Source organism: Podarcis erhardii, assembly GCF_964252035.2.
Source record: "Podarcis erhardii genome assembly, chromosome: 10".
In the NCBI taxonomy this organism is placed as follows: domain Eukaryota; kingdom Metazoa; phylum Chordata; class Lepidosauria; order Squamata; family Lacertidae; genus Podarcis; species Podarcis erhardii.
In genome coordinates, this window is record NC_138500.1 from 22,890,398 (window position 1) to 22,912,923 (window position 22,526).

At 43.1% G+C, this 22,526-nt stretch overlaps 1 protein-coding gene across 2 annotated transcripts in view; it reads left to right on the top strand.

Moving 5' to 3' along the window:
* The first annotated feature begins 52 nt into the window (after positions 1 to 52).
* BRAF (B-Raf proto-oncogene, serine/threonine kinase) overlaps positions 53 to 22,526 on the top strand; it is a 59,643-nt gene continuing 37,169 nt past the window's right edge. For both annotated transcript variants that reach the window (XM_081878896.1, XM_081878897.1), the window contains exons 1-5: positions 53 to 225; positions 8,028 to 8,129; positions 10,730 to 10,993; positions 18,464 to 18,567; positions 19,572 to 19,674. In XM_081878896.1, coding sequence (XP_081735022.1) covers positions 73 to 225; positions 8,028 to 8,129; positions 10,730 to 10,993; positions 18,464 to 18,567; positions 19,572 to 19,674 — 726 coding nt within the window. In that variant the 5' untranslated portion in view covers positions 53 to 72. The remainder of the gene's footprint in view (positions 226 to 8,027; positions 8,130 to 10,729; positions 10,994 to 18,463; positions 18,568 to 19,571; positions 19,675 to 22,526) is intronic.

Genomic DNA, 22,526 nt, shown 5'->3' on the forward strand with positions numbered 1-22,526 from the left:
TCCCCCTCCCCTCCGCCCCCCTCCTTGTCCTCCTCCCCCCTCCTGCCCCCCTCCTCATCGCTTCGATCCAAGATGGCGGCGCTGAGCAGCAGCAGCAGCGCCGAGGGGGCCTCGCTCTTCAACGGGGACATGGAGCCCGAGCCGCCGCCGCCGCCGCCGCCGCCCGGGGCCTGCTACGCGGGGGGCAGCGGCAGCGCAGGGGGAGACCCCGCCATCCCGGAGGAGGTGAGGCCCGGCCGTGTGGGGAGCGGGGTGGGAGGCCGGCCTGGCATCCTCGGGGGCCCCCTTTCCCTCCTCCCGCTTCCCTGCGGAGGGTCCGGCGAGGGGCTTCTGCTGGAGACTTAGGCCCGGCAGCAGGAGGCAGGTCGGCTGGCTGGCAGACAGGTGGATCAGGGGCCCCGGGCCGTCTCCCCCCGTGCCAAGGCGACGGGGCCAAAGGGAAACCGCGAGGCCGGGCGGTGGGTTGAGGTTGGGGGGTGGCCACCCCAAGCCGCCCCGGCCTCCGCCTCCTCCTCCTCCTCTGGCAGCAGGTGAAGTTTCCCCCCGTGGCGGAGGAGAACCCGGCCCCCTTCGCCTCTCCAGCTGCAGCTCCGGCGGTGAGGTTGGCAGCCCCAGGAGGGATGGGGGGTGTTGAGGTCGACGGCGGGACTCCTAGCAGGGCGGCTCTCCCCGTCCCCCTCGGGCCCCCATCCCGTCCCAAATTCCCTTGGCGTGCCTCTGAGGCCTTGTCTGGTCGCTCCCTCGGTTTGCACAGGGGAGGCAGTGCCTGGGATTTCTCCTCCGCTCCTTTCTCTCCCTCCTCGCCTCTGCTTCTCCCGATCTGCACGGTCGTCAACAGCAGTTGCCTGCCAAGGGTTAATGGAACTGGAGCAACCCTTCGTCAGCTCTCCACCCCCCCCCCTTCTCCCCACAAGTGCAATAGGGACTCCCTCGGGCCCCAGTTGCGTGGCCGCGGAAGGCCAAGGGAGTTGATTCCGCGAGTGCCGGGAGAAAACGGGACACCTTTTGTTTGTTTTTATCTCGCTGTCTGTATCGGAGGGGGGGGGGAGTTGGGCGCCTGTGCTTCGAGAGGGCCAATTTTCTAGAGCTGAGTTATGAGGGTTGGGTTGCCACCCTTTAAGCCAAGCAGTATTAAAAGCTCCCAGCAGATTGCATCAATATTATTAAAAACAAACACGGTCACATGTGCTCTGTGAACAGCACCTTGGCACAGATGGGGTAGGGCTGTGGGCTTTGCTAGGCTCTTGGCATTTGCATCCTTTTGGGGGGAGGTAGTGGCGGTGACAGATAATTTTCAGTATTCAGACTCCAGTATAGAAAAATGCACAAATCAGTGATGCTTCTTTATTAAAAAAAAAAAAAAAACTCCAAGTGTAAGTAAGTAAGACATGGTTCATGTCTTCTATAAGTAATTACTCCTAAAATAGCTGGCAGGAATTTTTTGGGGGGGAGGGATGTATTAGGAGTACACATGATTAGAAGACACATGCATACATGGCTTATTCAGTTTGCTAGGTAGTGCTTGCTTTCTGCGTATCTGTTTAGCGTGAATCCCACGTTCAGTGCTTATCGGTCACTTTTGTGTTGTGTTACAGATTGGAAGCCATTTGGGGAGGACGAGTGTAGATTCTGTGTTGCATTGTCAGCTATGGTTGGCAAGACATAAGGATTAAGTTCAAGTCTGTATGTGTGATTTCTCCACAGTTATTGGAGTTTCAAGCTCATGTCCTCCCAACACAACAAACAAACAAACACCAGGCTGATGGTATGGTTCTGTAGGGCAAGATGATATATTCTTAAACTTGGCACAGTTTGTTAGGTATTGCAGCAATTGCAGCTTTCTCTTACATACTTTACATAATTATTTGTTGTACACCTGGCATTTAGAGAAGATATCTTCTGTTGGACTTGCAGTGTTCAGTGGGCCAACCTCTGGTAAGGTGGTTTATGATTGCAGCCATAGGTGTCTCCTGTTGGCCACCATATCAATAAATTGTAGATAGTACAGATGGGCAACACACACCATGTTTTATTCTCTTTTTCTTTCTGTAGCTACAATGAATTTCTAAGGAAGATACAAATTTCTCTTCACTGGGGCAACCCACTAGATCTGCTTGCAAATGTAGTACTGTAAATAGAAAGAGCTGACGTAGTATAGTGACCAAGATTGTACTCCTGCCCTTGCTAACCTGAGAGTAAGCCCCATTGAATTCAATAGGACTTAGCTCTGAATATCTATGGTTCGGATTATGCTGTAAGAGGCTGAGCTGTGAATCAGGATGACCCACTCTGTATCTCTCCCCTGCCATAGCTACCTTATATCATGGCCTCCCTTCACACGCAAATCTCCAAACTGTAACATGGTAATGGTAATAGTAATACTGACCTAACTTACAGCATCATTGTTGTAAGGATTCCAACAAGATAATGTATGTGAAATCCCTTTAATACTCTAAAATACTATCTAAATGCTAAGCATTACTATTAGCTTACTAGGCTTTGGAAAGAAATCTGAAGCTTTCAAAAGGAAGGGTTGTAGCCCAGTGGTAAAGCACATGCTTTGCTTTCAAACAATCCCAGCTTCAATCGCTGGCATCTCCAGGTAGGGCAGAGAAAGACTTCTTTCTGAAACACTGATGAGCGTCTGTCATTCATTGTTAAGAGTAGTACACTACATGGACCAGTGGTCTGACTTGGTATAAGGAAATGCCTTATATTGCACACAGAAAACAGCTCCTCTGAAGTAAGCACTCTAATCCATGCATTAATATACTGTATGCATGAATGCAAGTAAATACTTGGCCATAGCAATTTGCATACTGATGAATAGGTGCTCTGTTGCTGTTTAAGAAATAGGGCCTTTGCATATGAATATATATGGCTAGGTCAATCAAAGGGCCTTATAGCCCAGTGCTGTTCTGTCTCTGACAATGACCAGTGGCTTGATAATCTCTTAAACAGGACCTTGTTTGCCAGATGTTGGAAGCAATCTGAGGTATTCTACCTCTGAATATTATTGTTCCACCCCCACCCCCATTATTGGTGATATACATTCTGATATAATTTCACCTGGCATCTTCCAATTTCACCTGGCATCTTCCAATTTATCTAATCCTTTTTAAAGTTGTCTAAACTAGTTATCAATACCACATCTTGTATGAATTCTTTAATTATGTTGTGTGAATTTATACTCCTCATTGACCTGATCCTGCCACTAATAATTTTTACCAGATGTACCAGATGACTCAATTTTTGTCTTTTGAGATAATAACCGTGTCTTCACATGGAAGGTCAGCAATTCGAATCCAGTTGACAGGATGAACTCCTGTTGTTCTGTCCCAGCTTCTGCCAGCCTAGCAGTTCAAAAGCATACCAGTGCAAGTAGATAAATAGGTACTGCTGCGGCGGGAAGCTAAATGGCGTTTCCATGTGCTCTGGATTCAGTCACAGTGTTCCATTGCGCCAGAAGCGGTTCAGTCATGCTGGCCACATAACCCAGAAAGCTGTCTGTGGACAAATTCTGGCTTCCTCAGCCTGAAGTGAGATGAGCTCTGCACCCCATAGTCGCCTTTGACTGCTCTTAAATGTCCAGGGGTCCTTTACTCTTTTTTTTTTTTTTACCTTAGTCCAACTCGTGCAATGCAGGAATCTCAACTAAACCATCCAAGACAGATGGCCATCTAACCTCTGCTTAAAAACAATGAAGCAAAGCTCACAAACTCTTGAGGGAGACCGTTCCATTTAGTCAGGAAGAACCTTCTGACAGTAAGAGCTGTTTGACAGTGGAACAGACTGCCTTGGGATGGTGTGGACTCACCTTCTTTGGAGGTTTTTATAAGATTATAAGTAAACATTAAGTAACAATAATTACTATTGTAATCCAGGATATTATGTCAGCAAATAAATATATTTAGAAAGAAAAAGGTGAGACTATATGGTGGTAGATTGATAGCAATCAATGCACCTATCTTTTGTGGCTATCTTCCTTAGTCTTGCACACTTTGCTGTTCAGCAGATCATCAGGAAAATATGCTTATTGCAGTCTAGTTGCAGTTCTTTTGAAACTCTGAGTTAAGGATAATTAAATGGAAATGCTGTGAATTTTCTGTCTCCTTACTTTGCCTTTCAAGAAAGTTCAGCTAAGCTTTTGTTTTGATGCTGGAGATGGATTGTTTGGACAGCGGATAAGGATGCAGTTGTTGATTTTGATCATGCATATGATTCCAGCCGATTTTGTTCTCTCGATGAAAGCTTAGGCTTATGTTACGTGTCTGGAATTTGGCGTGCTTAATCAATAGGGCATCTTCACTGGATAGCATGAAATGTAGTTTTAATCTGGCACTTTGGTTGTGGTCTATAAAGGTTAAAAAAAAAAATCTGTGACAGACTCACATGGCTAATGATCCACCAGACTGCAGTCTTCAGTCACATAATCCGGCCTGTCGAGTGGTTGCCATATTCCCCTTTTTTTGTACCACCAAAGCCAGGCTTTGCTTATTAAGGCCTCTGCCCCCACTAAGCTGCTATACAGAGCTGGTAGACTTCATTCAATTTAGTGGGTTATAAATTGTTCAGGCAGCCTGGGTGTTGTGGTTACTTTTGATGCCTAAAAGAGAGTGCAACTGGAAATGGATCAATGGGTGCAAACAGGCAAGTATTGAAGATTGATAAACTGCCCGCAAGCAACCTGAAGAATGTTCGGGCACTCTAGCAAAGTTGTAAATTGAAAATGACATAGTTTGCCAACTCAGCTTGAAAAGGTAATGTAGGATTTTTTGGAAAGAAATGCAAGGTTACTATAATCAACGTGGCTGGGGGGCTGGGAAAGTCCCTGCATATTTTCCCAATTAATTGCAGAGGTTTAGTAAATAATAAAAATAAAAAAGATGTACTGTTATGATGCACATGATTATGCAGCGATAGCAGACAGCTAAAGTCTTCTTTACTAGTGAAAGAGTTGGACAGTGCTTAATAAAAAACAAGTCTCAGTTTGCAGACTCTGAACAATTCAATTTTGTTCAGGTTTAAAATCAATCTTGTCAGTTAGAAATATAACCTAGTTCACCGTAATAAAAAAATAGATGAGCTGTATCACTCACTGGCTCTACATTTTAATACAGAGAACAGAACGTATATGAATACTAACACTTTTGGTCACTTTTAAATTGACCCAGTTTTGGAAGGGAGGATTAGAGGTACGCAACTGATAGTATTCACTTGTGAATCTGCTCCGTGAATGCTTCCTAAGAATGGTGGCCACTGATTTTAATTGATCTCTTAAAAGTGATTACTTTCTTATAATTCTATAAGAAAATGCTGTAAGCGGTGGTTAAGTTTTTATTGTAGATGTTTATATTGTGTTTTTCTAGTTGCTGTAATTGAAATACTTGCATTCAGAATTTCTGACCCCTTTGTTTGAAGGAAGCATAGTTGGTCCACAGAAAATATTTTTTTTGTAGTTGTCTGTGAAACAGGTTTGTAATGGAATTGGGACTTAATCTAGACATGACAAAAGTGTTCTAGTGCTGCAAAAGTACTGATCCAGTGGAAAGGTTCTAGCTTATATTGAGAAGGAGTTGTGCTCACTTGAAAAATCTGGTGCTCCTGGATACCTAGGGGCGTGGATGTATGCCCTAGGGCCTAGAGTGTATGCTGATGTGCCAACTTTGCCCCTTCCCAAAAAAGGCAGCAGGCTTGTGAGATTCTCAGACATTTATGTCATGTTGAGTTACTGTAACACACTCTACAAGGGACTGCTTTTGGAATGTGAAAACTTCAGCGGATGCAAAATACATGAGTTTCAATGGGACTGACTTCTGAGTTTATAAGCATAATGGTGTTCTGCATTCTGTTGTGGGGTGTGCATGTGTTATGTCAGCACTGGCATATTCTACCCACAAAGTCGTAGAGAGCTAAGGCATGGTGTCCTGTCATGATTGCTGTGGGCAGCCCAGAAAACCCTCTTCATGCCAGGTGTAAAGCTGTAAAGAATAAGAATGTGCAGAGGCTCAGTCTTACTGGCTGTCCTCTCCCTTTGTCGATAGTGAGTTTGAGCATCTTCATCAACCATTGTACGGTAAGTCCAGTTTTCTTGTTTTTGTTTTTTAGAATGGGGAGTTTAAGGACACAAGCTTTTTAAATGGTACAAGTTGGATTTGCAACAAAACTTTTAAGCATATCATTGTCTTTTAACAGAAGTGCTGCTGTATATGTTGTGTCCTCTGCTAGTCATATCCTCCGATATCTACCTTCCCTTTCTTAGTTTTCCACTTCATTTTGCAGCTGATACTTGCCATTTCATGGCTGCTGAGCATGCTCAGTCCTCACTGAGCTCACCCTCTTGGTTTTTGTTTTTCTTTTAAGAGTTTTTGTACTTCTCCAAACCCCAGGGTTCTCAGCACACCTTCCAAACCAGGGTGTGCTGATGTCTTCCTCTTGTTTCTCAGTGGTCCTACTTTGGCTCCCATTTGTCACCACCTGATTTTAGAAACACAGGAAGTTGCTTTATTAATCAAAGCTTTGTTCTATATTAGTATTGATACCGTTTCACACACTTACCCCATTAGTAGTTGTATTTTTATGAAGCGGGAACAGATATTCCCTCACCAAAGGTAACACTTGAGGTTAGCACCTCACGTGTAGGCCTGTAGGTGCAATCTTCTCACATGTTATAATCCATAGAAGGGTGCATTTGAGATTAACTTTTCAGAAGCTTTTTATTATAAAACGGCTTAAACATTTGATGGTGACAGATAATGAGTTGAAACTGAAAATAACATGGAAAAGTCAGTTAAAAGCTGACCTAAGAGTAAACATAAAGTTCTTAGAGTGACAGGTAATAGTGTTAAGTTATGTGGAAGTTTTATAGTGGAAAAATAAATCATATTCTTTGTTAAGCCATTTGTTAATACTGTACGGTCAAATTTCTTTATAAACTCCTTTTCCACTGTTTCACATTCCATGCATCCTAAGAATGGTAATTCTTAGGTCTGCAACTCTAGCGTGTTCCTGAAGATTTAAATGATCACCCACTGGTTTCATAGCATTCTTGCTTCTCTAAATATGATTTGTGCCCATTTAGCCTTGCCTTAAAAATGGACTCGTTCACAATATTACATAACAGCCTTCCTTAGGTCTTGCCGACATTTCACTATGACGTTCAACAATGAATTCATGGGGTTTGCAGTCTAAATATCTAGATCCTTGTAACTTGCATGGAGAAAGCAGCTTTATAGAATTGAATTCATACTACATTATTTGTGAGGGAAGAGTACTTAGGGGTCTCCCCAATGCCCTGTCTAAAGAACCCAAGCCTTCATAATTTAATTCTGCAATATAAACTCGATGTAGAATTTTGCAGTGTAAGAACGCTTAGATTTTGGTTACGGTTGAAGAGGGGAAAATATTTTCAAGCAGTCATGTTGGTTCCTGGGTGAAGCTGACTAGCACTGTTTTCCACAGACAGATGGCTAAGTCTGGAGGTGATAAATGTACTGTAGCTTTTTTTTTTTTTTCAGGAGGAAGTATTTAAATTCTTAGGTGTTGACTTTTGGCTAACTGTTACTGTTACCCTTCTATAAATGTGTCTTCTATAAATAGTTTCATGCTTAGTACCGGAGTAGTGTAAACTTTTAATGATATCTTACTGGGAATCTCTGGGATGTGTTCACAGGCTTGTGTGTTATTTTGATAGGTTTGCACCTGGGCCACCTGTCACACATTCATTTTGTGCGCTCTGTGGTGGGTGTGCACAGACCCGCACTCCACAGCCTGTAGTTCTTTGCTGGATTCATTTCTGCGAGCCAGCGGAAGGCAGGGTCGATGATGTGAATTGAGTGTTGCATGTGTCATGTTGTACCAGTGGGGACAGGTAGACCTGCACCTTTGCCAGCAGAGAGGAGTGCTAGCTGTATCAAAGGTGAACTGACCTTCAATATTTCTCTGAGGTGTATCAACTATGGGCTTAAAACTTTCCAGCGTGCTTGTTCAGGCTTTTTTTTAAAAAACATATGCCTGTTTATTTTTAGGTGTGGAATATAAAACAAATGATTAAATTAACACAAGAACACATAGAAGCCCTGCTGGATAAGTTTGGAGGAGAGCATAATCCACCTTCTATATACCTGGAGGTAAGTGCTGAGTTGCAGGTGTTCCATATCTGGTTATGAAATAATGTATCTATTGGTTAAGAGACTAGCAAATGTGTTTAGTTGTTTAAAGTATTTCTTAATGTAGTTTTGCTTAACATATATACACACACACACACACGAATATCATCACCTGCTCTGTGAAAAATCGACACACCTTATTATAAGAACATTTTGGGCGGTGGGATTTAAATCCATTGTCACACAGTCCGCATTGTAGCTGAAGAGCACCGTTGTACAGGTACTGCCTGCTTAAAAGGACTTTGCCTAGTTCTGTAAAGGAGAGGTCATGCTTAACAAATCTGATTATCTCCTTTAAGAAAGTGACAATGAAAGCTGACAAGGCTGAAGTAGTACACATAATCTATTTAAACATTCAAAAGGCTATTTTATATTATGTCTCAGAAGCGGACAACTCTGCAGCACTTTCTGGATGGTTGTGCAGGTCAGGATTGATAACATAATCTCAAATAGTGTTTGATTTTCTTCAGTCTTTAAAGAAAGAAAAAACTCCAGTGGGAGCATGTTTCCATCAAAGAAGAAATGGAATCTCCCTCCCTTCCCCCCCCCTCTCTCTCACACACACACAGAGAGAGAGAGAGAGAGAGAGTCCACTAAATCAGTGGCTAAAAGGATTGGATATGTGCCGCATGTTCCACCCTCCCCTTTCATATGAGGTTTTCCTCTTCTGCATGTCCTCTTTAGCATCAGCCATAGTTTATTCAATAATATGCTCCAGTGAGAACTTTCCTGGACTGTCACACAGGCTGCCCAAAGAGTCAAATATGCTCTGGGGGTTTACTCAACCCTCTAAAGTGGACTTGGGGAGGGGTGGTTCTGAGTGTTACCCAAGGAAGTAGTCCTACTAGTGCAAGGAATTTTGGCTGCACAATGGAACTTCATTTCTGTCCCGCCCCGCCCCCCCATCACCTGTTCTGGGTTTTACCTGCAGCCACCCAGAGGCAGTGTGGGGCAGGGGTGTGGAGAGGAGAGGCAGGGAAAGTTCCATTAAGCAGCTGGTAGTTCTTGTGCTAAGAGAAGTACTTAATTGGATCCTACCCTCTGTTTTGTGAGCGGAGGTTATTCGGCAGAACTTGGTTATATGCAGTACAACCCTATGTGTTGTCCTGTCTGCACAAGCAATGCTCAAAAACATATCTTTTCTTTCCACCTATTAGAAAACTAGAAACAACCCTTAGGTTAGCCATTTTAGGCATGCACAAGTCTTTTTTTGCAATTACGCCTGAGATACTGTTTTTATTTTCTCGAGTTGTCTGATGTCCCGCTTTAGCATAAAGCAATTTCTTCTTCAACAAAATCAGTATAAGATTACAGTAACTCACTAGGCTTGTCTCCCTGTATTTTGTATAAGCCACTGGGTTTGTGATTGTGGTCAACAGCCAGGAACCAGAAGATACTGCACCTACAATTCTGAACATCCCTTTAGTGTTTCTGACAGTTTCTCCTGGTCTCTGGCCATTGATGTAACAGTCCAGGTTTAAGGCCCTTCACTCCAGAGGGGTGAGCTAGAATGAGCTGTACAGGCAGACTCTGGCTGGTTGCTGGTAAACATACCAACCCATAGAAATGGCCCCTCTGATTTTAGATTTGAAGTGTTGTGGAAAGTTTCTAAACTTGGTCTTGAAACTGGGTTAAAACATTGCACAAACGTTTTGCAAAATACATCTCAAGCCAAAAAGAAGAACATATGGAAAAAAGTGAAAGGAATATTGACAAAATGGCCCTAATAGCTTGCTATTCTGCTTCTGATGTAATTGTCTTTCTTAATTACTGCATCCGTTCTGTACTCACTTATGCATTCCAGCACACTTGTTATTTCAGAGAAACCTGAGCATGCATACATACTTGGGTGCAGGATGACAACATTTTCATGAAAAGAAGAATGGGGAGAGAATCCTGTATTAGAATTAAAATACCACATTTAAAATACATGTACAAAGTCAAATTCTGCCGTAAATTTATTTGGACATAACTCTCTTTTAGATATTCATATTCCTGTCACTTCTCTCAGTCTCTAAATTTCTGAACTCTACCCCCAACCTCCCATTAATTCCTCATTGCAAACCTCTCTCCAGCCTTGAGTTATATTACGATGCCTTGTAAGCATGTAGTTCTGTTGCAAAGAAGAAGTAGAGCTGTTTATTCATGATCCTTCATGGAATTTCCCTTGAAGGTTATCGTGACACATGTATGGACAGTGTGGGGGCAGAGGCTTAGTACTAGAACGGTTGTTGAATGAATAATATTGGTTCCACCATTTCCTTCTTTGTTAGAAACTGTGCTTTCCCCCCCTAGAAAAATAAGTGCTGGCACTCACCATGAAGTTGTTACAGTAAGTGCCACACTTTTTGACAGGAACAAAAATGAGGTGCCGGTACTGCATACCCTTCAGCGCCCCTGAAAAAAAGCACTGGTCATAAATCATCCCTGAATGCGTTCTTTGGAAGGTTGGGTTGGGTACTGTCCCAGTGATCGTATTCACAGTGCTTAAGAGGCTATAAATATCTCAAAAGTGTACATCCAGGTTATCACTGTTTTAAATTAACTTTTTCCTTCTAAAGGCCTATGAAGAGTACACCAGCAAGTTAGATGCACTGCAACAGAGGGAGCAGCAGTTACTGGAATCCATGGGCAATGGAACTGATTTCTCTGTCTCCAGTTCAGCTTCAACAGATACCGTCACATCATCGTCATCTTCTAGTCTCTCTGTAGCACCTTCTTCCCTCTCAGTTTATCAGAACCCTACAGACTTGTCACGGAATAACCCTAAATCTCCACAGAAGCCTACTGTTAGAGTCTTCCTACCCAACAAACAGAGGACAGTGGTAAGCACATCTGTCAGAAATTTACTTTCTGTCCCCTTGTCAAAGGAAAGCATGTTATTTAAAACAAGGGGAAAACAAAGAAAGGTATAGTATAATCCTTATACCGGGGGTAGTCAACCTTTTTATACCTACCGCCCACTAATGCTTCTTTCTTGATGGTAAAATTTCCTTACCGCCCACCAGGGCTCAATGGAAGGAGGATTCAGCTTGTGCCGTAGAACCCCCTACCGCCCACCTAGAATCCTGAAATGCCCACTACTGGGCGGTAGGGACTAGGTTGATAACCCCTGTCTTATACATTGCCACAGCATGATACACTAAGTAGTGGAGTAAGCAAAGTGTTTTATTTGAGGGATCCTGAATGCAGAGCTTGACTACAAATGCAATTGAAGAGTTGGAACACAGGCTTATTTTGCTGCTGTTGTTCTTGTGAGACGCAACCTCTTTTATGAGAGTGGGGGGGATTACTTCTGTTCAATGGTTTTCAATGCCAAGTTTGTGCCACATGCTGTACAGAATGTAGAAATGACTTGGAATGTGTTCGCGCTCTCCATGTGCAATGGGCTGGGTAGTTGGGCTGCAGCCATGTTGTGCACAGCAGTACACGATGGCACAGAAGAACCTGAAGCCATCTGCTCCTCCCTTTAGCGCATGAAGTGCCCGAAGTTCCACTTATGTGCGCCGTGCCTGCCAGGAGCAGAAATGAGGAATTGGGGGCCTTGTGGCTGAAGCTGTCATCGCTGAGTGGCAAACGAGAGGAGAATGCTGGCCCAGCAAACTCTCCTCCTCCCAGCACATGGGGCCTTTCTGCAAACAGAGCAGCTTTGCAGCCCATGCTTCTTCTCAAGGAGCCCAAGAAAGTCAAATGGAGGAGGAACATGGAAAGCAAATGCGTAGACAGGCAGTAAGAATTGGGCAGGGAAGGGCTCACCAGTGTTGGAGAATTCTTGAAGTTTGGTGGGGAGATGAGCTTTTGCATAGCGCACAGGAAATTGTTTTAGACAATAGGGTGCAGTATGGTGCGAGGGAGTCGAAAGAAGGGAGAGAGGTTCCTGGACACAGGTGAACTTTTAACAGAGCAAGTAAGACAGGTATACAGTTGTACCTTGGTTGACAAATGCCTTGCGATTCAAACGTTTTGGCTCCTGAACGCCGCAAACCCAGAAGCAAGTGTTCCGGTTTGCGAACGTTCTTTGGAACTCGAATGCCCGATGCAGCTTCAGCGGCTTCCGATTGGCTGCAGGATCTTCCTGCAGCTAATCGGAAGCCAAGCCGAGCCGAGCCTTGGTTTCCAAACGCTTTGGAAGTCGTATAGACTTTCAGAACAGATTCCGTTTGACTTCCGAGGTACCACTGTGGTAAGGTGGATTGAACAGGGTTATCCTTCTAGGGTCATGGGTGGTGGGGAAGAGTCATTTGCACAAAATAAATTACTGTAGGCTTTTTTTAAAAAAGATCCTAGACTTTGACACTGGACCTGCTTTTGGTACACATAGAATGCACATTGCTAATCCATCCCCCTTTCTAGAAATTTTCTAGTGCACTTTTAAGGCTTATTGTTGCCAAGGAGACCATGAAGGCTAGGAATGAGAGAAGAGTGAAGACGTGCTTCCTTTGGGGGGGGGGCAAGCTACATAAAAGATGTGAGGTGACAAGCTGAAACTGTAATTACCAATGGTTCAGACAAGGAAAACAGTGGTATTTTAAGAGCGGAGACAAGACAAAAATGAAGGAGCAAAATAGAAGGGGCATGGCTGGGGGGAAAGGAAATTGAGTTTAGGGCCACTTAGAGTTTAATTTCAGTTATAGGATAAAACTTAGTGAAGCCAAAGGACTTTTAGTTCTGATTGCTTTCAGTGAGAGAGATTTAAGCATGTGCTTAACTGCAATATTGTGTATGTCTAAGGCTGCAATCTTCTGCTCTTAGTGAAACCAGTGTTACTTAGCAATCTTAATGGTGCAATCTAATATATGTCTGCACAAAATTAAGGCTGAGTTCAGTGATAGTTACTCCCAGCTATGTGATCACAGGATTGAAACCCCATTTTGACTGGTTTGACACCTGTTGGTTTTAATTCTCAGTAGTTCATTCCTACATAGTAGATTTTAACAAAATATTTCTAATTTAATATCAAATGTCTCTTCTTTTAAACAATATGCTTGGCTTTCTTTTTCTGGTTTCATTTTTTAATAGATAGGTTATGGCGAAGATGCTTTGTGGATTGCCTTAGTAACCTAACCTGCTTTCAAGAATATATTGCTTTTAAATATGAGAAGTATCCTAATAGGGAGATTAATAAAGTTGAGCAAGATTTGTTTGCAGAAGTCACTTTATGCATCTAAGAGCCTGTATGGCTCTTGGCTGCTCATGCAGGAAATATTTTGCTGGCTGTGGGAAGTGGCAGAGTGTTATCTGGGGAATCGAAACCTTGTTTTCCAGTCCCCGGGAATCTTGCTCAGATCTGTCTCTGACTTCTGAGATTTGACTAGGCAACTATCACACACTACAGCTTCTGTACATCTCCTGAACTTCTATCTAATTGTGGATGTGCTTCAAAAGGTTCCGAGCAGCACACTGTCATAACATAAAGTGACTTTTTTCGAAAAAATAAGGCAATGAGGAAAGTTGGTCTCCTACGTTACGTTAATTAAAACACATGTGCCCAAAGAAATTACAGCTGGCTACACAGGGTGAGCTGAGGTTGCTGTGTAATTGCACTATGTAATAGATCTAACACTTCAGCATAGAAAAAGCTTTGGGGAATATAGTTCATAAGGGAAAAAGCACATGCATCAACCCCTGTCGTGCTGCCTCTTTAATATTGCATATATCCCTACTCTTGCTGCTGGTCCCAAGCCAGGATTCCCTCCTCCGAGGGGTGACCAGCTGGCCGTTGTTGTAGCAGCTGAATCATGAATTTGCAAGGGGCGGGTGGTAAGCACAGAGCAAATGGAACACAGGATGGATACCTATCTCTGAGGGAAATCTGTGAAGAAGAGTCCTGTTTTGCTATAGGAATCTATTTTCTAGGACCCGATTTTGATTTTCTAGCTTTCTAAGGTACAGTGGTACCTCGGGTTACAAACACTTCGGGTTACAGGCTCCGCTAACCCAGAAGTAGTACCTCGGGTTAAGAACTTTACCTCAAGATGAGAACAGAAATCACACAGTGGTGGCAGCGGAAGGCCCCATTAGCTAAAGTGGTACCTCAGGTTAAGAATGGTTTCAGGTTAAGAATGGACCTCCAGAACGAATTAAGTTTGTAATCAGAGGTACCACTGTAGTGTGCCTTTTCTGGTGCATACGCAACCTGGTTTGGATGAATGTAAACAGAGGGTGTGGAATGTACATATTCAAGACAGTCCCACAGAAGCTGTCTCAAGTAGCCGAAGCTTCCTCCATCCTTTGTATTTGTTAACTGTCCTGTGCAGGATGGGTGATATCTGCAGCATGTGCTCCACACTTTACTTGCCTTGCCTAGTATATGTATGCAATCCTCTCCCAGAGGTAGATTTCTGAAAGCCCACCAGACTGGAGAAGTTTCTCTTACATTGGACCTGTGCATCCTAAATAAACTTCTTACAGCTGGATCCTATGCGTGTTTTACTTGGAAGAGAGTCCTACAAATTTCAGGAGCACTTACTTCCTTGTAAATATACATAGAATTGAAGCCTTAATTTTGAGATCCTCTCAGATTGGTGAATTTGCAGGCCAGGAACTTCTCCCCATGAGGTTTGCAGTTAGCGCGTGCTACTGTGCGGTTTAGGCATCAGAGAATGGGGGAATTGAGGAGGGCATATTATCTCAACCACATATTTCCATCTCTAGTTTTCCTCTAGAGATGGTTGTAGTCAGCAGAGGATTGCACCAGATACTGGGTGAGAGTTGGTCGAAATTCATCAGAGCATATCAGTCCAAAAGGGCATACTGATGGAATGATGAAGTAAATGTAGCCTTGCAAGTTACTATCCTGCCATATTTAAATTTTAAAATGGCTTTGATGCGGGGAATTCTGGCCTCAGGCTTAAGAAAACACTGTTGTTGCTGTGTATGTTTAAAAAAGACCTCTTCTGGGATTGCAAAATAGCATTTAGAAAAAGCCTAAAAGATGGGAACTTTTTAAGAAAGAAACCCCATGATGTTTCTGTGGGATGTAAACACAGGAGCAGTCAATGACAACATTCCTAGAGTGTACATGTTCGAACATGGGGAGGGATGTCTGTCCAGCAAGCAGGTAAACTTCCTGGGGACAGACTTCCTCCGCATGTGACCAGAGGTGGGTGTGGCCTCACCTGTGCAGGTAATGATAAAAGCACAGGGCAGGCAGCCATTCTCTCTTTTGCCTCTCTCTCTGCCATCTTCCTTCGATGAGGAAACATCTAAGGATGCTCTCTTGGCTCCCAGCCAAGAGAGGAGATAAGGACTATCTTGCTACAAGATAGATTCTAAGTGTATGTAACCTTTTTAAGCCTGCCTACCTTCTGGGATCATATTGTGAACAGAACGTGAGTAAACTCTTTTACACTTTTATAAAGACTGTGTCGTGTCTTGTATTTTAAGAGGGAACAAAAGGGGAAATTACCAGAGTAATTATTATAGAGGTTCTAGCGAATCTGTGTAAGCGTTACCGTTGCGAACTTAAAGGGGAATGTCATAAACTCTGCTGATATTTTGGGAACTTGTTAGCACAAGTTGGATAAGGATATAATTAGTCAAGATATCCTCTCCTGCACCCCAGAACATTCCCACAGTTTCTTTGAAGCAGCACAAAGAAAAATACGGGGGGGGGGGAATCAGAGGAGCTTTTCTTTCCTCACTTGCCTTCAGATTCTAATTGGCCAAAGACCAAACAAATTTCTTTTTGCCTAAACTGGCAGGCACCTATTTACAAGAAAGCTGTGCAGCACTTTGCAAGGATACATGCCTCCTGCCTTCTTTATGTTGAGCTAGGGTTTGCTAGAATTTAGGCCCAAGCCTTTATTTTTAACTGCCAGGGCTAAGCCCAAGAAGGACGAGATGGCCTCTAAGCATTACTCAAGCTCCTCATTCTCTAATGGAATAGTCCAGTATATAGTCTGAAGGCATGTGAGGCCACCACTTTTCTTAAAGCAATGTAGACCTGGGCCTGGATCAGTGACTGCCTGGGAGCCCCATGTGCACCAACAGGACATAAATGTAAAGATGGTTAGTTTTGCATATTTCTCAGACTTCATACAAAGGCAATTTTGAGACTGTTTCCTCTTAATAAGATAGTTCAGACATGCTGCTGCTTAAGAAGATGCAACTAGCCAATGAGCACATGAACACTTAGCTCTATGACTCAAGCTCGGAGCAAGGAAAATATAAACAGGAAGAGATGAGATCTCCTTCTGAAGAAACATGTGTCAAGCCTAACAATCTGCTAACTTAGCTTAATTTATTGAGTATTTATTAGGCACGGAAAGCATACAAGCAGCAGTATTCTCTTGCAAAAGGCTTCCCAAGAGGCTTCTGACTGGGCGCTGACTAAGATGGGTAATTGCAGAGGCCAATCAATGCAGAAATGACCATGTTTAGATGACTTTTTTTAAAAAAGTGTTGTACTTCTTGGGAATGTGCTATAAATAAGGGGCTCTGAGTCACCACATGGTTACCTGAGGACAGCTTCCAGTTGCCAGTGGTGACCAGGCTCCTTCTTAACAACAGTTGTCAGTACTTGGGTATAAACTGTTCTGCTGTCCCTTCATGACTTAAGAAGAAGAGAGGGCAGTGTGAGCTTACCTGAAAGGAATTTGAAAATAGTCACAATAAATGTCAACCGTACAACTTTTACTTCATGGGTGCACATTGGGAAGAGGCAAAGAACTTCAGAAAAATTGTATTTATGACCAATAACATTCATTTACAGTATTCATTTATTTATTGTGAAATACTTATATCCCACTCTATAACCCCCAAAGGCGCTCTTAAGCATTAAAAAAAAAAAGATTCTGAAAATAGAATACAGTGGTACCTTGGTTCTCAAACTTAATCCGTTTCGGGAGTCTATTCGATTCCCAAACTGTTCGAAAACCAAGGTGCGGCTTCTGATTGGCTGCAGGTGCTTCCTGCACTTAAGCAGACGCCGCATTAGACGTTCAGCTTCTGAAAAACGTTTGCAAACTGGAACACTTAACGTCTGGGTTTGCGGCGTTCGGGAGCTGATTTGTTCGACAGCTAAGCCGTTCGGAAACCAAGGTACCACTGTACTCAGATCTGGTAGAGGAACAGAAATGGTGACCAGATGGAGACCAGATGAAGCCAGGATTGTTCAGAATTCATATACAGCCGTTGTACTTGGTTTTCCCTGGTGCTGTATGAGGCAGCAGCACCACTAAGAACTTCTGAGGCATTAAGTAGCTGGAAGTCCCTTAGTCCTTCCTTGTTGGAAACAAAGATGAGTGGGGCATCAACTAGAACTCACTCAACCCATAATGATTGGCTTTTCTATGTTTTTAGCAGTTCTTGTTTTTATCTGTAAGCCACCTTGAGTCCCATCAGGGGGAAAAGCAGGGTATATAATAATAATAGTAGTAGTAGTAATAATAATAATAATAATAATAAATTTTATTAATATTATAATGGGGGTCAGGTGGGGAGGACTCATCCTCTTTTCCTGGCAGTTTTGAGGCAGCAGCTAAACTCAGCCCACACCAAAGGGCAGGGCAGGAGTTAGAGAAGCATTCCTTCATGTATTACCCAATGGAAACATGAATCCACTGCCCTAAAATGTGCTGATAACTACAACCTTAGACCCCTTGGAAAGGGTTTAGAGCAGAGCAGGAAGGGCAACCTGTGACCCTCCAGATGTTGCTCACCTCCAACTCTCGTCAGCCCCAGCCAGCAGAGGCAATGTTCGGGGTGACAGGCATTGTTGTTGACCAAAAACATACAGAGGACCGCAGGTTCTCATCCCTGGTTTAGACTAACTTGTGAAGGGTCTATCAACAACTGTGATAGCTAGATGGATGGTCCATATTTAGAGGCAGTATACCATTGAACACCAGCCAGTCAGGTTCAGTAGAGCTTTTATTTATTTACAGCATTGATTGAGGCTGCCCAATGACCATCTCTGCATGATTTACAAAACCTTTCAAGACAAGACAGATTCACAGCATGGCCAAAAATCATCAGCATGTAAACAGTGGGTTACAATTCAAAACTTTAAAAATCACAGTTTTTAGACTGCTAGGAGAATTTTTAAAAATACCTTATTTGGTACCCAAAACAACCAGGTGAGTCTTGCTAGGGAGGATATTTCACAACTGAGAAGCCCCTCTCTCTTTCTCTTTCTGGTTGCCATCTCTCTTTATTTGATGTTGGGGGCACCCAGAGCCAGACCTCTGAAGTAGATGCTCACATGGATCCACTTGTAAACTGCAGCATGCTTTTAAGGCTTCAGAAATACATTAAGCTGAAGTAGTTCTAATGGTTTGATTTTGATTTTGCAGGTTCCAGCAAGATGTGGAGTTACAGTCCGTGACAGTTTAAAGAAAGCTTTGATGATGAGAGGTCTCATCCCAGAGTGCTGTGCAGTTTACCGAATACAGGATGGGTATGGTTTGTATGTAGTATGGTTTGGGGTAGGAGTTGAAGAGGGAATGATTGCTAAAGTGATTCTTTCTGGGTGTTTTAAGTGCATGAATAATCAAGATAAAAACAATTCACTTCATATTTTAAACAAATTGTTTTCCAAAGCATAGGCAAAATCTCACTCTATGCCCCTTAGCAGTGGTTGTGGGTTGAGGGTGGGAGAGAATCCTTTTCTTTGTTCCTGCTAGTAGATTTGCTCACAGTGCTCTCTCTTGTATACTAGCAGCCTTGTACCTGGTGTTTCTCAGGGTTTCTAAGAAACCAAAAACATATGTGCAGTTTTGAAAGGTTCAGTCCACCATCTTGATTCAAAACAGTACCCGGTTGTATCGAAACATAGGAGAAAACCTGCTTCTTGATCTCACAAATTATCATTCAATATTTGGTTATGACATCTTAAGATGTCTCCTAATGCATACAAACAACTTCAGAAAATATATAGTAGATAGTTAGCAGCTTCCCAGTTGCTTCCCTTTGGTTTTTCTGTATAAACTGTGCCCTTCTCATTAACTAAACTTTTAGTAGACTTTTTAAATAGTGGAGGCAAATACCCGAGAAATATTCTTTACCTAGCAAAGCAGTGAGATTTACTTTAGGTTGTGGAGCTCAAGAGCCATCCATTCCTTAATGCTGTGTATCAGGAATGGGAGACTTGTGGTCCTCCAGATGTTGTTGCTCTCCAGCTTCTAGCAGCCCTATCCAACATGACCATCAGCAAGTGGGATGGGAGCTGTAGCCATAACATCTGCAGGGCAAAAAGTTCTTCATTCCTGCATTAGATCTTGTGATCTTAATTGCAGGAGAGAGTTAAGTCTCTATCTTGTAATTTGTAGCACAGTTAATTGTGATAAATCCATGCTAACTTGCCATTTGAAGCTTCTAACAATGGAAGGCTTAAAAACAAATCCGAACTACTGTCCTCCACCCGCCGCCCATATCTGCTCATGGAGTTCATTTGCACTGCAGGGAGAAAAAGCCCATTGGCTGGGATACAGACATTTCCTGGCTCACAGGCGAAGAACTGCATGTGGAAGTCTTGGAGAATGTACCTCTTACGACACACAACTTTGTAAGTATTTTCCTACAACGCCTGCTGGTGTTGCATCTGGTTTTATTATGTTCTGAAAAGAAAAATTGGCAGCACGAGAATGGGCCTTTTCTGCAGTGTCTCCCTGTTTCTGGAATGCCCTCCCCAGGGAAGCTTGCCTAGTGCCTTCATTATGTATCTTTAGGCGCCAGGGGAAAACATTCCTCTTCTCCCAGGACTTTGGCTAATTAAACGGTCTATGGCCTTTTAAACAGTTAGGTATTTTTGTGGGGTTTTTTTACTGTAAACTGCCTTGGAATTCTCTGCTGGAGGGCAATATATAAATGAAATAAATTAAAAAATTGTTTTCACAGAATAAATTGCTGTGCCATGGGCATAGACAGCTGCTGCTTTTGAGTAGAATATTCGTGTTTTATACGACACATTTCCCCTTTGCTACAGCCACCTTCTTACATGTGTACACACCTGATAGCCATTTGTACATTTCAGCAAACTCAGTATATTAAAAAAAAACTTTTCCCCCCATATACAAGTTTGTCTTCCTAGTCTCCTAGAGGCAATTCTCACTCGCCACAGGCAAGCAGACAAGTATCTTCTTACAAGCCTGGTTAAGCCACATTGTGAAATGCAGATTGGGGTGAATTGTATGCAATGTTGTACTTATTGCTGAGTGGAGGTTCTACCTCCAGATGAATCTACAGTACTTCTAGGTCAGGGGTCTGCAACCTTTAAGACAAAAAGAGCCACTCCCAAAACTGGGAGCCGCAAAACTCGACATTATAAAAATAACTTTTTTGTCACTTTTTTATTATTTCTTTGTTTGACCCCTCAGAATTACTCCTCCTCATAGAAATAAACGTTAAATTAACAAGTTACCTTTTTGTGTGTGTGTGTGTGTGTTCTTCACTCCCTTTCAATGCAGTGACCAGCGTACATGCCCCTTACAATGTAGCGGGCGGGCGTGAAGGTGACGTCGGGACGGTGCGTGACTAACGCACGCACTGCCCCCATGCGACGTCACAACCAGTACAGCGCCTGCCACAGTGGGGAGTGTCGGGGCGCACAATGCGCCTCCTCCCCTCGCTAGTATCCGCCACGGAGCCGTGGCAAAGGTGTAAAAGAGCCACATGCGGCTCCGGAGCCGCAGGTTGCAGACCCCTGTTCTAGGTGAATAATGGTGAGACTATAAGCATAATCTGTATGATGAGGGTAAATCAATGGCCCAAATGTATTTAGAATCTTGTTTTAAAGTAGGATCTGGACGAGATGACCTTTAGTTCATTTTGCATGCTTATTTTAATCATGCAGTCTGCTTCCATATCATTGTAATCTCAAGGCTGAAGCCATAATTGCAGGAAGAATTATGTAAATTGTCCATGATTGAGAGCAATTTACTTGTCATTAAATAAAGTGTGGCTCTTTAGAAATAGCAGCATTCTCATGGGGAATTTAATAAAATGCCTATGTGAACCAGATTTTTAAATACACCGGAGCATGAAGGAGCAGCAAAAATCTGCTTGTTGTATATTATTGTGTTATGAAAAGAATGTGTTTGGCGATCTCCTGCTTGCTGCACACCAGCAGGCAACTAATAAACCTGTTACAGAGTTGTGCTGGTCGCATCAGTGATGCCAGCGCTGAGAGACAACCTGACCTAAGGAATGACAATTTAAGTGGAATCTGGTGGAAGCAAATTATCTGGATGGCTTTTTCACCAAAGGACGTCTCTGTCTTAGGTTTATTATATGGAGAGGCCTTCTTAAAAATACAGCTTTGGTACTTCATTTTTGTTTCATTCACTGGAACCCAAGGAGGATAGTTGCATAAAAATGCTCTGGATAACATCCTCTTAAAGTATGTTGTCTGTTTTATTTGCTTTAAGTAGACATTGCTACCTAACCTGCCTTTCGCATTCTACCAATTTTAAATCTTTTCAGATTCAGCTAAATAAAATGTGCAGATCTCTAAACCTTTGATATAACTTTTCTACTTGAGTACTTCAGCTATAATGATTTTTAAAAGAAACGCATCCTCATTTTATTGTTTGATAAAAACACAATAACATTGCCCGGAGCTTAGATAGAACGTGGCAAATGTGCAAGTTTTAGTTGCCAGCTCTGGTAGGTGGAATTCTGCAAGAGCAGGGAGCTCCTCCCTCCCCTTGTGTAGCTAGAAATGGGGAGGCTTTGCCTGTTATGGTATTATATCATTTACATGGAACTTACTCTTCACAAGGGACGCGGGTGGCGCTGTGGGTTAAGCCACAGAGCCTAGGGCTTGCCGATCAGAAGGTCGGCAGTTCGAATCCCCGTGATGGGGTGAGCTCCTGTTGTTCGATCCCAGCTCCTGCCAACCCAGCAGTTCGAAAGCACGTCATAGTGCAAGTAGATAAATAGGTACCACTCCGGCGGGAAAGTAAACGGCGTTTCCGTGCGCTGCTCTGGTTCGCCAGAAGCGGCTTAGTCATGCTGGCCACATGACCCAGAAGCTGTAAGCCGGCTCCCTTGGCCAGTAAAGCGAGATGAGCGCCGCAACCCCAGAGTCTGCCGCAACTGGACGTAATGGTCAGGGCTCCCTTTACCTTTACCTTTACCTTTACCTTTACCTTTACCTTTACCTTTACCTACTCTTCACAAACTGCTCCAGAAAGAAGACAGGTCTCACTAGGTTACCTTGCACGTGTGATGGTTCTCTGTTTGAAAACTCAGGAGCCATTTTCTTTCATAAACTGTTTCTTGGTAAAATTGCCATAGAAACATGAAATGTAAAGTTGCATGAAGGCAGGTGCAAAACAAGAAGGGGCAGATCTGACCTCAATGAAAATTGAGTTACTGCTTTGTAAACACAAATGTGTATTAGAGGATTTGTATTGC